General features: G+C 33.9%; 2 protein-coding genes across 2 annotated transcripts; both read left to right on the top strand.

Moving 5' to 3' along the window:
* Positions 1-8,532: 8,532 nt before the first annotated feature.
* Positions 8,533-9,677, top strand: LOC109610386 (protein cappuccino-like). Its single transcript, XM_020029253.2, has 3 exons — positions 8,533-9,052; positions 9,246-9,497; positions 9,561-9,677. Exons 1-3 carry the CDS (start codon positions 8,803-8,805, stop codon positions 9,641-9,643), a joined length of 585 nt encoding a protein of 194 aa, XP_019884812.2. The 5' UTR covers positions 8,533-8,802; the 3' UTR covers positions 9,644-9,677.
* A 1,790-nt stretch (positions 9,678-11,467) lies between these two features.
* Positions 11,468-14,441, top strand: LOC105256765 (larval cuticle protein A2B). Its single transcript, XM_011266976.3, has 4 exons — positions 11,468-11,621; positions 12,022-12,193; positions 13,666-13,883; positions 14,075-14,441. The coding sequence occupies exons 1-4, from the start codon at positions 11,610-11,612 to the stop codon at positions 14,228-14,230; spliced, it is 558 nt and encodes a 185-aa protein (XP_011265278.1). The 5' UTR covers positions 11,468-11,609; the 3' UTR covers positions 14,231-14,441.
* The last annotated feature ends 493 nt before the right edge of the window (positions 14,442-14,934 follow it).

The raw sequence follows: 14,934 nt of genomic DNA, 5'->3' as shown, positions 1-14,934 counted from the left end.
TATATATTTTGCGAGGAGGTCGATGATGCGTTGATGACCTCTTTACAAATCATGTCTCCTAATAACGCAAACGCGAAAATTTTCGAAAATTCGTTTCTTATATTTTATATTATCAGGAGAATATATTTGCGGGAGGTCGATTGATGCGTTGATGACCTCTTTACAAATCATGTTCTCCTAATAACGCAAGCGTGAAAATTTTCGAAAATTCGTTTCTTATAATTTATATTATCAGGAGAATATATTTGCGAGGAGGTCGATGATGCGTTGATGACTCTTTACAAATCATGTTCTCCTAATAACGCAAACGTGAAAATTTTCGGAAATTCGTTTCTTATAATTTATATTATCAGGAGAATATATTGTGCGAGGAGGTCGATGATGCGTTGATGACCTCTTTACAAATCATGTTCTCCTAATAACGCAAACGTGAAAATTTTCGAAAATTCGTTTCTTATAATTTATATTATCAGGGAGAATATATTTGCGAGGAGGTCGATGATGCGTTGATGACCTCTTTACAAATCATGTTCTCCTAATAACGCAAAGCGTGAAAATTTTCGAAAATTCGTTTTCTTATTATTTTATATTATCAGGAGAATATATTTTGCGCGGAAGTCGATGATGCGTTGATGACCTCTTTACAAATCATGTTCTCCTAATAACGCAAGCGTGAAAATTTTCGAAAATTCGTTTCTTATTATTTTATATTATCAGAGAATATATTTTGCGAGGAGGTCGATGATGCGTTGATGACCTCTTTACAAATCATGTTCTCCTAATAACGCAAACGTGAAATTTTCGAAAATTCGTTTCTTATAATTTATATTATCAGGAGAATATATTTTGCGAGGAGGTCGATGATGCGTTGATGACCTCTTTACAATCATGTTCTCCTAATAACGCAAGCGTGAAAATTTTCGAAAATTCGTTTCTTATAATTTATATTATCAGGAGAATATATTTTGCGAGGAGGTCGATGATGCGTTGATGACTTCTTTACAAATCATGTTCTCCTAATAACGCAAACGTGAAAATTTTCGAAAATTCGTTTCTTATAATTTATATTATCAGGAGAATATATTGTGCGAGGAGGTCGATGATGCGTTGATGACCTCTTTACAAATCATGTTCTCCTAATAACGCAAACGTGAAAATTTCGAAAATTCGTTTCTTATAATTTATATTATCAGGAGAAATATATTTGCGAGGAGGTCGATGATGCGTTGATGACCTCTTTACAAATCATGTTCTCCTAATAACGCAAGCGTGAAAATTTTCGAAATTCGTTTCTTATATTTTATATTATCAGGAGAATATATTTGCGAGGAGGTCGATGATGCGTTGATGACTTCTTTACAAATCATGTTCTCCTAATAACGCAAACGTGAAAATTTTCGAAAATTCGTTTCTTATAATTTATATGATCAGGAGAATATATTGTGCGAGGAGGTCGATGATGCGTTGATGACCTCTTTACAAATCATGTTCTCCTAATAACGCAAACGTGAAAATTTTCGAAAATTCGTTTCTTATAATTTATATGATCAGGAGAATATATTGTGCGAGGAGGTCGATGATGCGTTGATGACCTCTTTACAAATCATGTTCTCCTAATAACGCAAGCGTGAAAATTTTTCGAAAATTCGTTTCTTATTATTTTATATTATCAGGAGAATATATTTTGCGAGGAGGTCGATGATGCGTTGATGACCTCCTTTACAAATCATGTTCTCCTAATAACGCAAGCGTGAAAATTTTCGAAAATTCGTTTCTTATTATTTATATTATCAGGGAATATATTTTGCGAGGAGGTCGAAGATGCGTTGATGACCTCTTTCAAATCATGTTCTCCTAATAACGCAAGCGTGAAAATTTTCGAAAATTCGTTTCTTATATTTTATATTATCAGGAGAATATATTTTGCGAGGAGGTCGATGATGCGTTGATGACCTCTTTACAAATCATGTTCTCTAATAACGCAAGCGTGAAAATTTTCGAAAATTCGTTTCTTATTATTTTATATTATCAGGAGAATATATTTTGCGAGGAGGTCGATGATGCGTTGATGACCTCTTTACAAATCATGTTCTCCTAATAACGCAAGCGTGAAAATTTTCGAAAATTCGTTTCTTATTATTTTATATTATCAGGAGAATATATTTTGCGAGGAGGTCGATGATGCGTTGATGACCTCTTTACAAATCATGTTCTCCTAATAACGCAAGCGTGAAAATTTTCGAAAATTCGTTTCTTATAATTTATATTATCAGGAGAATATATTGTGCGAGGAGGTCGATGATGCGTTGATGACCTCTTTACAAATCATGTTCTCCTAATAACGCAAGCGTGAAAATTTTCGAAAATTCGTTTCTTATAATTTATATTATCAGGAGAATATATTGTGCGAGGAGGTCGATGATGCGTTGATGACTTCTTTACAAATCATGTTCTCCTAATAACGCAAACGTGAAAATTTTCGAAAATTCGTTTCTTATAATTTATATGATCAGGAGAATATATTGTGCGAGGAGGTCGATGATGCGTTGATGACTTCTTTAGAAATCATGTTCTCCTAATAACGCAAACGTGAAAATTTTCGAAAATTCGTTTCTTATTATTTTATATTATCAGGAGAATATATTTTGCGAGGAGGTCGATGATGCGTTGATGACCTCTTTACAAATCATGTTCTCCTAATAACGCAAGCGTGAAAATTTTCGAAAATTCGTTTCTTATAATTTATATTATCAGGAGAATATATTGTGCGAGGAGGTCGATGATGCGTTGATGACTTCTTTACAAATCATGTTCTCCTAATAACGCAAACGTGAAAATTTTCGAAAATTCGTTTCTTATAATTTATATGATCAGGAGAATATATTGTGCGAGGAGGTCGATGATGCGTTGATGACTTCTTTAAAATCATGTTCTCCTAATAACGCAACGTGAAAATTTTCGAAAATTCGTTTCTTATAATTTATATTATCAGGAGAATATATTGTGCGAGGAGGTCGATGATGCGTTGATGACTTCTTTACAAATCATGTTCTCCTAATAACGCAAACGTGAAAATTTTCGAAAATTCGTTTCTTATTATTTATATTATCAGGAGAATATATTTTGCGAGGAGGTCGATGATGCGTTGATGACCTCTTTACAAATCATGTTCTCCTAATAACGCAAGCGTGAAAATTTTCGAAAATTCGTTTCTTATAATTTATATTATCAGGAGAATATATTGTGCGAGGAGGTCGATGATGCGTTGATGACTTCTTTACAAATCATGTTCTCCTAATAACGCAAACGTGAAAATTTTCGAAAATTCGTTTCTTATAATTTATATGATCAGGAGAATATATTGTGCGAGGAGGTCGATGATGCGTTGATGACCTCTTTACAAATCATGTTCTCCTAATAACGCAAGCGTGAAAATTTTCGAAAATTCGTTTCTTATTATTTTATATTATCAGGAGAATATATTTTGCGAGGAGGTCGAAGATGCGTTGATGACCTCCTTTCAAATCATGTTCTCCTAATAACGCAAGCGTGAAAATTTTCGAAAATTCGTTTCTTATTATTTTATATTATCAGGGGAATATATTTTGCGAGGAGGTCGAAGATGCGTTGATAACCTCTTTTCAAATCATGTTCTCCTAATAACGCAAGCGTGAAAATTTTCGAAAATTCGTTTCTTATTATTTTATATTATCAGGAGAATATATTTTGCGAGGAGGTCGATGATGCGTTGATGACCTCTTTACAAATCATGTTCTCTTAATAACGCAAGCGTGAAAATTTTCGAAAATTCGTTTCTTATTATTTTATATTATCAGGAGAATATATTTTGCGAGGAGGTCGATGATGCGTTGATGACCTCTTTACAAATCATGTTCTCCTAATAACGCAAGCGTGAAAATTTTCGAAAATTCGTTTCTTATAATTTATATTATCAGGAGAATATATTTTGCGAGGAGGTCGATGATGCGTTGATGACCTCTTTACAAATCATGTTCTCCTAATAACGCAAGCGTGAAAATTTTCGAAAATTCGTTTCTTATAATTTATATTATCAGGAGAATATATTGTGCGAGGAGGTCGATGATGCGTTGATGACTTCTTTACAAATCATGTTCTCCTAATAACGCAAACGTGAAAATTTTCGAAAATTCGTTTCTTATAATTTATATGATCAGGAGAATATATTGTGCGAGGAGGTCGATGATGCGTTGATGACTTCTTTAGAAATCATGTTCTCCTAATAACGCAAACGTGAAAATTTTCGAAAATTCGTTTCTTATTATTTTATATTATCAGGAGAATATATTTTGCGAGGAGGTCGATGATGCGTTGATGACCTCTTTACAAATCATGTTCTCCTAATAACGCAAGCGTGAAAATTTTCGAAAATTCGTTTCTTATAATTTATATTATCAGGAGAATATATTGTGCGAGGAGGTCGATGATGCGTTGATGACTTCTTTACAAATCATGTTCTCCTAATAACGCAAACGTGAAAATTTTCGAAAATTCGTTTCTTATAATTTATATGATCAGGAGAATATATTGTGCGAGGAGGTCGATGATGCGTTGATGACTTCTTTAGAAATCATGTTCTCCTAATAACGCAAACGTGAAAATTTTCGAAAATTCGTTTCTTATAATTTATATGATCAGGAGAATATATTGTGCGAGGAGGTCGATGATGCGTTGATGACTTCTTTAGAAATCATGTTCTCCTAATAACGCAAACGTGAAAATTTTCGAAAATTCGTTTCTTATTATTTTATATTATCAGGAGAATATATTTTGCGAGGAGGTCGATGATGCGTTGATGACCTCTTTACAAATCATGTTCTCCTAATAACGCAAGCGTGAAAATTTTCGAAAATTCGTTTCTTATAATTTATATTATCAGGAGAATATATTGTGCGAGGAGGTCGATGATGCGTTGATGACTTCTTTACAAATCATGTTCTCCTAATAACGCAAACGTGAAAATTTTCGAAAATTCGTTTCTTATAATTTATATGATCAGGAGAATATATTGTGCGAGGAGGTCGATGATGCGTTGATGACTTCTTTAGAAATCATGTTCTCCTAATAACGCAAATGTGAAAATTTTCGAAAATTCGTTTCTTATTATTTTATATTATCAGGAGAATATATTTTGCGCGGAGGTCGATGATGCGTTGATGACCTCTTTACAAATCATGTTCTCCTAATAACGCAAGCGTGAAAATTTTCGAAAATTCGTTTCTTATAATTTATATTATCAAGAGAATACATTTTGCGAGGAGGTCGATGATGCGTTGATGACCTCTTTACAAATCATGTTCTCCTAATAACGCAAGCGTGAAAATTTTTCGCAAATTCGTTTCTTATTATTTTATACTATCAGGAGAATATATTTTGCGAGGAGGTCGAAGATGCGTTGATGACCTCTTTACAAATCATGTTCTCCTAATAACGCATTTAAAAAAAAAAAAAAAAAAAATTTCGCGAACAATTAATGTTCGAAATAATTTACGCATTGCCATCCGCGTTTTGTGGGCTCTTAATGCTCTTTACTTAATTATCATGTTGATAAATACATAGAGCCGTATTATTTACCAATTTATTTTGAAAAATATTTATTTCATCTTTGAATATTACAGTATCTGTCGCGATTGAATAATTTATTTATTATCAATTTACACACATAAGTATTTAATTGTTATATAGCACTGGTGCTACTGGCATTTCGTGCACATAGCACGGAACAAAACCAGAAATTGTGCAATTACCCTCTGAGAACATTCATGGAATTTGACTTGTAGTTTATGTCCATGTTTTGAATGTCCATAGAGGGAGTATCACTTTTGGGGTCACTCCATAGCTTGGACATGAACCATAGCTCAGACACGAACCATGTATTATTATCGACTGTAATGGATGCAGTTGACGTCCACTTTGTCAGGGAGCGCATTAGGACAATATGCCCGTTAAAGCGAGGTGGCCGCTCTCAGGTTTCTCTCTGCTAGTAAATAACAGTGAAAATGAAGTGTACTCTGCAGGAATATATAATTGTGGCATACGGACCAGCGGGAGAAAATACTTATCGTGCGGCCGCAATTTACATGGAATCATTTCTCGGGCGTGCACGAAAACCAAGTGGCCGTACAATTTTACATGTAATAATTATGTGAAACTGGGTGTCGTGTATAATATCGGGATATCCAGCAGTGCGCCTTTGTGTACGAGATGAAGAAAGGATTCTTGAAGCATTTTATCATCGTATCATTATCAACGTGTGCAATACATTTTATCGAGGAATTTTCAACCACGATCAATTTTTGTAAAGGTACTGTCACCATTAATTTTTTACATTTACGATATATTCAGCGTATAGTAATGGCATTTTGAATAATTTTCAAATTGAGAGTGGAATAGGCCTATGGGGGAAACCACTATAAAAAAAGCGCACCATGCTATCTACCGCAAGGTGGTGTGGAAATGATAGCGCATAATTTTCTCGCCACTAAAAGAACGGGTCATTTTTCGGCGCCGTATTTCGATATATCGCAAACCATCATCATGTCTCGGAGAGCGGCCCGTCCACCGATTCGTCGCGCTCGTAGTATCGGATTACAGTGGGACGACTCTCGTCGCCGCGCGCTTCTAATACACTTAAGTGTGAGTCCAAGAAGCAGATTTCGGATATTCACTGTAAGTCAGCCGCTCGGGCGATCGGGACGAAATTTAAAAGGTAGTACCGCGAAATGGTGTAGAATTTTATGCAAAAAAAACTAAATCGCTATCGCGTCCGGAAGTCGAGATATAAATAGGCCGTTTTCGTCTGTGCGCGGACGGTCGAAATCGTGCACGACGCCGCGCATGTTGCCTGCCTCTCTCGCGCGATATTCACTGTAACGCGGCGAGTAAAATGGCAAGCCGAATGTAATCGTTCGATTAATTGATTAAATATTTAAATATATACCGAACGAAAAGATGAATCGGAATGCAATCGTTCGATTAATTAATTAAATATTTATATATATATAATTATATATATAATATTATATATAATTATATATAATATTATAATATTATATTATGTATAATATTATAATAATTATATATATAATTATATATATAATATTAATATATATATATATATTTATATATATAAATATTTAACTAATTAATCGAACGAATGCATTCCGATTCATCTTTTCGTTTGGTATATATAAATATTTAATTCACTATTCGACTGATTGCGTTCCAACTCGCTTTTTTATTCGATATATATAAATATGAGTCCAAGAAGCAGATTTCGGATATTCACTGTAAGTCTGCCGCTCCTCGGGCGATCGGGACAAGATTTAAACGGTAGTGCCGCGAAATGGTGTAGAATTTTATGCAAAAAGAACGAAATCGCGTCCGGAAGTCGAGATATAAATTGGCCGTTTTTCGTCTGCGCGTGGACGGTTGAAATCGTGCACGACGCCTCGCATCTTGTTATATTGTCTCATCTAGGTGCCTTTGTGGTTAGAACTTGCGAAAGAAAAAAGTATAAATATGAAAGTTTGCCGATTTATTTTCGCGACAGGTGAGACAAAAGAATTCGGCCAAAAAGAGCGAAGAGGTTTCCAATAAAGGCTCCAAGATCCAACCAGCAAAGATATTGGACTCGAAACGTTCCAAAATGGTGGAAATTCTTGAGAAGAGTCTGCATATTGATTTCAGCAAGATCGAGAACGCAGCTTATAATTTAGACACAAGTGTAATCAGTTTGGGAACGCTGCAACAGATCTACGAAATCGTGAATAAACAGTATGATTAAAAATCTAAATTTATTCAGCATATATAGTTAATTTTTTTCTTTTCTTAACACAATTAAAGATGTTTTGTATGTAGAATCTCAGCAAAAAGTAGCTGAAAATCAATATTGACGAATATATCCACTTTTGGTAAGAAATTGTTATAATATTTTGAGTAAGAAATTGTGTTGAATATTACAATTTGATCTTAGCTACAGAGATGTATTTTTTAATATTTATTGCGTTTTTACTGAAATATTCCGAATTTTGTTAATCGAAATGATTAACTTTTGGCAAAGAATTTCGCATTGTGACAGATACATGGCTAACTTTATTGAATTATATTTAATATCTTTTTAACCAGTTAGTACTTGTATAATATTATTTGATCAAATATTTTCTCTGTATCTAAACTTTTGCAAATTTTAAACAAATTCTGAATATTATTTTCATGTGTTTTTGTCATTTGAATCGACGTGGTTATACGTTTCCCATAAGAACACATGTTAATTCGGTGCAAATTAAAATCCTTATAACTTGTAAACGCTTTAGTGAGTCGATTTAAAAATTGTACTAAAAATTCTAAACATATGTGAGGACATTCTGTACAATTTTCATTAAATTCTCAATATTTTGAAAATAGGTACAAAACATTTTTAATTTCTATTCAAAATCTACAAACATCTGCCTTCGTTTCCTAATTTGTAGAAACCTACAGAGAAGGAGATAGCAAAGATCGCTGCTAACAAAGCAGAGTATTCGGATATTCCTATCGATCAACCGGAATTATTTCTCAAACGGTTATCCGGTATAAAGCACTTTTCCGAAAGGATAACTTGCTTGATGCCTCAATCGGAGTTCCAAGACGCAATCTCATCGGTCTCGTATAAATTAAACAATGTACGAATTACCTGTGACTTTTTGATGCAGTCCGAGTCTTTGAGGAAAGTCATAGCCATCATACTGACTCTGGGCAATTACATGAACGGTGGGCAATAACATGATGCGCGGCCAGGTTGATGGCTTCGGTCTGGAGATTCTTGGCAAACTGAAAGACGTAAAGTCAAATGTACCCGAGATCACCCTGTTGCACTATGTTGTCAATGCCAAACTATCTCAGGATAAAGAGCACAACTTTGGCGAACCGTTACCTCTACCTGTCCCTGAACCTGGCGACGTCGAGGTCGCATCTACGATCAAGTTTGATGATATTGTCAAGGAACTTGACAGATTGGAAAAGGAATTACAGAGTAAGTGATATTAATTTAAAATATCAAATATGTGGCATAATAACGTCACTTAAAAATTTTAACATGAAATATATATATATGTTATCTACATCAATAAAAAAGTGTATGCCTTGATACGATTCTATATTTCGTACAGTTACATATATATATGTAAAAATATTCTGATATAAGTGAAATTAATTTAATTTGTTAGTATGCGCGAAAAAGTGTAACACTGTCATGGAAGAGGATCCAATTACGTCCATGTCATTCAAGGAGAAAGTGGATTCGTTTGTAGCGAGGGCGAATATCGAACTGGCAAACGAAAAAGAAGAGTTACTCGAGGCTAAAAACAGATTCAAGGCCGTAATGCGATTTTATCAGTTCGTTCCAAAAGGCGCCACAATGGAACGCGGAACCTTACGATTTCTTCAATCTATGGTTTACTTTTTGTCAGGATTTCAAGGTATATTTTGCAGCGTTTGCGAAATACACGAGTAAGTCAATTATGACAGATCGAGTTTTACAGGATATCTGGAAAAAGGAACAGCAGCGAATACGAAAGGAACGGATGGAAGAAGCTCGCAAGAAACTCGAAAAAAAATTCGATGAGAATGCCATTAAATCCTCACGGGTTAAAGGCACGGTTACAAAAACTGACAAATAACAGATAGTCTTATCGAAATATGCAGCAATTTCAAACGGGTTATATCTGCCGATAATTTGTATAACATCTTTGCAATAATATCTTTGTATTATATTAATATTCGAATCTCGGATTATCTATTGCTACTTATTTTTTTGCTATTGTGTTTTTAATATATAATAGCATCTCATCAATTGAAAACGGCAATTAAAAAAACTATTTCACACATTGAAAATGTTTATCATAAAATTGAAAATGTTTATCAAATAGCAAACTCCTTGATTAGTTATGTAATATTATATTTTTTATAATGAAATATTTATTGTTCAATTATCTCTTGTGTCTATTATGGATCAAACACACAGGAGTGTTCGGACACTCAATATCACGTGTACATGGCTATATAGCATATAGTGGATTAACGCAGGTAGAGTTACTGGCGTGAGCATGTGATTCCTCGAGAGGATCCTCGAGTTACTCTAGACTTTCTTGACCTATATAAAGCAAATATATATATGTATTTGATCAGAAGTCGGCCTGACGATGATCCCCGACTCATAAAGATTTTATTACTCAATATGTCGCAATGGCATCAATTATTGACTTACATCAACGCTACTGAATAATATGATCATCCTCTTAGCGCGTAGTTTAGCTCGACTACCTTGATCGAGTGTTTGATTACAGGTTGACTGGCTGCCCTTCGTGGTCGTATTAATAATAAATATGTTTCGGTTGAAATGACTTAGTTTAATTTGATTAAAAAATTTATAATGAGATTTTGGCAATCTATGAACATAATAATTATGAATATTATATATTATAATGAATTAGACGTGAATCGTGAGATAGTTTCATTCCGAAATTAAATTCTTGATTTGAATGTTATTATAAACAGTTTAAAAAATTTAAAGAATTTTATGTAATTATAATTCTTCTCTCTCACACATGGATAATGGTTTTAATTATTCTACTGAAATAAAACTCTCGAGAATCTCGAGAAATTAAATTTTCCGTAGAATTTAGAATGCATTAAATGGCTTGTGTATATTAAATTTTTATTCGCACGCAATATATACATGGTTTTTTTAAATTGTTTCCCTCTGTCTCTCATATTTCGTTAAATAATGACAAAATTAATTACATGTTGCAAATTATTGGTACTACTAGTTTAATTTGATTTAAAAAATTAAGATTTTAATAATTTCCGGATAATAATTGAGAGTTGGACATAATCGGCGAAAGCTTTTTCGCAAAATTAAATTTCTGATTTGGATGTCACTAGAAACAGTTTGAAAAATTTAGAATGTTATATAATTGTAATTATTCTTAAATAGGTAATGGTTTTAATTATACTACTGAAATAAAACTGGAAAAAAATTAAATTTCCTGTAGAATCTAGAATTAAATGGTTTGCTTTGTATATGTTAAATTTTTATTAGCACACAATGGATTTTTAATGTTTCGTGCTTTGTTAGATAACGATAAAATTAATTATAACTTGAAAATAATGTCGGTGCACTAAAGACAAATATAATGCAAAAATTCGGCCCTACCCGATCGAAGTTCCACATATGTCCGTTTTTAATTTTACTGAGGAAATATTAACTCTCGAGAGAATTTAAATTGAATGGAAGGCTCTCCTTCCTCTCGCCCCCTCTTTTTTTATCAGATATTTGTACTTTTCCGTTCACATGATGTTCTTGGGATTTTCAGCGATATCGCAATCCCTACATTGGCATATGTTATACTCTATCCATAATCCGCATAGAGTAAAAACGTACTGACCCCAATGAGGGTGGAGTGGGTGATATAGAGATGCAAGGACGGGGACGGTCTCCGGCACGACTGGTATAAAATCTAGTGTCTCCAAGTCGTGTAAAGCAGACAATCAGTCGACGAATACGAAGGCACAAACCGGTGGTGATCACCATGTCTTACAAAGTAATAATCTACATTTTATTATTAAAATTAATATTCTACATTTTATTATTATTTGTTTATTTTCGCTCGAATTAATTTACAATCGCATTTTCCACAACGTTGATTCGCTAATTCTTTTCTTTTACAAGCTACAATAATAACTGATAACTCTGTCAATTTTTTTTAATGAGATAATCAACCGATAAATAAGTTTAATAAATTAATTTTGCAACTTTTTGAAAAGATATACTTAAATAAAGTTCTATTGGATATAAAATGTAATTATATTTCATTGCAGTAATTCAATGTAATTGTTACGATGCATCTGACTATCGGGATATCAGCGATATTAGCTGAAACCATATTTGAGTTAATCACTTAGCATGTCGACGATATCTGATATTTCCTTCTTGATGCACAGATTATCGGTTATTTCGCCACCTTACTGGCCCTCACCCGCGCCGAGATCACTGGTCCAGGTGCAGCCGCAGTAGCTGTCTCGCAGCAACCAGCTGCGACGGTTATCAGAACCGAAAACTACAATTCACATCCTCGATATAGCTTCGGTTATAGCGTGGCAGATGGTCTCACCGGTAACATCCTTGCAATACAATTTGTAGATATTTATGGACCATTTAATTTTAATTGGCACAATTGAAATTAAATGCAATATAATCCGGATCGTTTATCTAAAGATATAGCATTAAGATCGACTTCGATCGAGGAAAATTATTTAATTGCAAATATATTCTTGCGCAGAAAAATTATTAAATATTAGTAATTGAAGATGTAACGATTCTCGATAAAACTAAAAATATATGCAATCAATAATAGCATTCGATTAAGAGCCTAATCTATTCTAGTAGTATGAAAAATTTTTATGAATTAAAAAATATTAGAAATTGAATTTTTTTTTAGTTTTACATATATTTTAATTTTTTATTGATATTTAAATAGAACTCTTATTATTTTTATATCTTGGATATTTTCTTGATGAATCAGGCATATTTAAAATCGTATATGGTTCAAGTTTTTGCTGCTCCTCGCTTATCTGAAATGAATCAATTCAATCTAATTTTATTTTGTAGAATATTTCTGGGACATGAATTTAATTTTATTAAAGGAAATTGAAAATAGTATCGTTTTAGATATTTCAATTTTGTTGAAATTTATTCATTTCTTGATCAGAAAAATATTTATTAACTTTTTAAAATTCTAATTAAATTTAGTATCCCCAAACAGTTTGTTTTCATTAAGAGATTTGAAGTTATTCATTAGTTTTCAAGACATGCATCACACCAATTTGAGAGCAGTGTTTTGCGAAAAAGTTTTGCTGACTCATTTCATTCGAAGATTTACGCACTATTCAAAATCTTATAATTTTATTAAATTTATTATTTTTTTACTATCTATACTTTTAGAAAATATTTAAAAAATATTTTTCAATCCTTTAAAGAGAGAGAGTAAATTAATAAATTTAATATATATATAACTTCAATTTTATAAAATCCTATGCGTCTATACCATTTCATGCAAAGGATGTAGGATTGTAAATTATATGTTTTAATTTTGTGCAATTGTATTTGTAAATTGCATTGTATCTTTTTTCTCTCTTTATCAATTATGAAAAATTCTATAAAATTGACAGATTCAGATTTACATACAAATGAAACAAACTATGACAATTTTACGAATTTTTTGAAGGACATATTCTCCAAACATCATACTTTAATGAAACATAAAGAAAAAATCAATTTTTTTCAATTCATTAAATTAGAAGACCGGGTTCTTAAATTTCGATTTCGAGACAAGAGCGAGAGATGTCTTAGATTCACAAGACGGGTTTCGTAAACAAAAGGAAGTTGAGTCTGAACGACGTTACCAAATTCGTAGAGTGAATTCCTGCCGATGTACCATTTAATTCGGTTATTCGTCGTCGAAGAGGGAAGAAGAAAGAGGATTTTCTATCGAATTATAGAATTTCCGGGACTCCGTTCGCGAAACTTAAATGAAACAATGAACGCGGAACTTTTATTCGAGTATTATAAATACGTATTCTTCCCAGGCGACAACAAGGTGCAGGAGGAGACTCGCAACGGCGACGTAGTCGAGGGAAGTTACAGCTTAATCGAGCCCGATGGTGCCCGGCGTCTCGTTTCCTACGCGGCCGATCCCATCAATGGTTTTAACGCGGTCGTGCAGCGGGATCCCAGCTTCACCGCTGCTGCTGCAGCAACAGTGCATCCCATCGTTACGCCGGTTGCAATTGCAGTTCGTCCGCAGGTCGGTATAATCCGGTTACTTTAGAGAGGCGCCTTCATTAATCTCCGCGAGCGAGAAAACACGAAGAACGGGGATCTATCGCGAGATCCAGTTTGGCGGTGGCTTTTCCTGTCCGCGAAAATGATCGAAGAAGATGATGAGAATCGTGCGAAGTACATCGAGGGATTAAAAGTTGCTTTACGATTGTGCAGGCGACCGTCTCGAGGCAGTTCAACTCAGCTTCCACGCACGTCCTGGCCTCGCATCCGGGACTGCTGAGTCTGGGAGTGGGCCTGGGAGTTAGATCGGGATCCCTTTACGGCACGCAGGCTCTCGTCGCGAACGGCGGTATCGTGAAAGTTCGCTAAACGCATGCATAATTGCATCAGACAGCGGCGGTTCTGCTACTTGGCTTCCCTTCCACGATGCCTCTCGAAACTCTCCTTGCCCGTCCATGCATATCACGATCCCCTTACGCATCACTCTTAGCCACAGATTATAATGCGTAAGGAGATATTACTATGTTTATCATTTTAAAACCTGAAATTTTATAATAATACACGTTTTTGTATAATAACAACAATAATAATAATGTATCTTGAAATAAAAATTTTTGGTAAAGATGATGAGAAATCATCTCTTGAATTTTTAACACTGACGATCTTCAGAATTAAGATTAACCCATTCAGACCCTATGTGCACAATTATGCACCAAAACTTTAAAATTATTTGAAATAGTTATTTTTTAGAATTAGTTTCCCTGCGATCTCTCGGTGGAAAAAATATATATATATATATATCTCGTCGTTTTAAAAACCCTTAGCATCAATAAAAATTAATTAAATAATTTTTTACATTACAGAAAAAATTCAGGCTGAATGGGTTAAGATAATCGAATTTATTGATAAATGCGATGAAGCTTCATAAAACGGCGATAAAAATCGCGGCTCGATGTGAATGACGACTTGATTAGTCGAAATGGAGTTGACATCGACGAGGGAAGAGAGGATCGGTGAAGCTTAGGAGAAATCACCGTTAATGGCGCGACCAAAGGATTTTCCTGGCCGTTCCG

The sequence above is a fragment of the Camponotus floridanus genome, unplaced genomic scaffold, assembly GCF_003227725.1.
Source record: "Camponotus floridanus strain SB8 unplaced genomic scaffold, Cflo_v7.5 scaffold163, whole genome shotgun sequence".
Lineage (NCBI taxonomy): Eukaryota > Metazoa > Arthropoda > Insecta > Hymenoptera > Formicidae > Camponotus > Camponotus floridanus.
The sequence above is the reverse complement of the archived record's forward strand: the minus strand, read 5'-3'. Positions and strand labels throughout refer to the sequence as shown.

Bases quoted from the DNA above. Each gene is read 5' to 3' on its own strand.
- LOC109610386 (XM_020029253.2), top strand. From the start codon at position 8,803: ATGATGCGCGGCCAGGTTGATGGCTTCGGTCTGGAGATTCTTGGCAAA. The intron at 9,053-9,245 runs GTAAGTGATATT...TTAATTTGTTAG, and splicing joins ATTGGAAAAGGAATTACAGA to TATGCGCGAAAAAGTGTAAC. The intron at 9,498-9,560 runs GTATATTTTGCA...CGAGTTTTACAG, and splicing joins CTTTTTGTCAGGATTTCAAG to GATATCTGGAAAAAGGAACA.
- LOC105256765 (XM_011266976.3), top strand. The intron at 12,194-13,665 runs GTAACATCCTTG...TATTCTTCCCAG, and splicing joins CGTGGCAGATGGTCTCACCG to GCGACAACAAGGTGCAGGAG. The intron at 13,884-14,074 runs GTCGGTATAATC...ACGATTGTGCAG, and splicing joins CAATTGCAGTTCGTCCGCAG to GCGACCGTCTCGAGGCAGTT.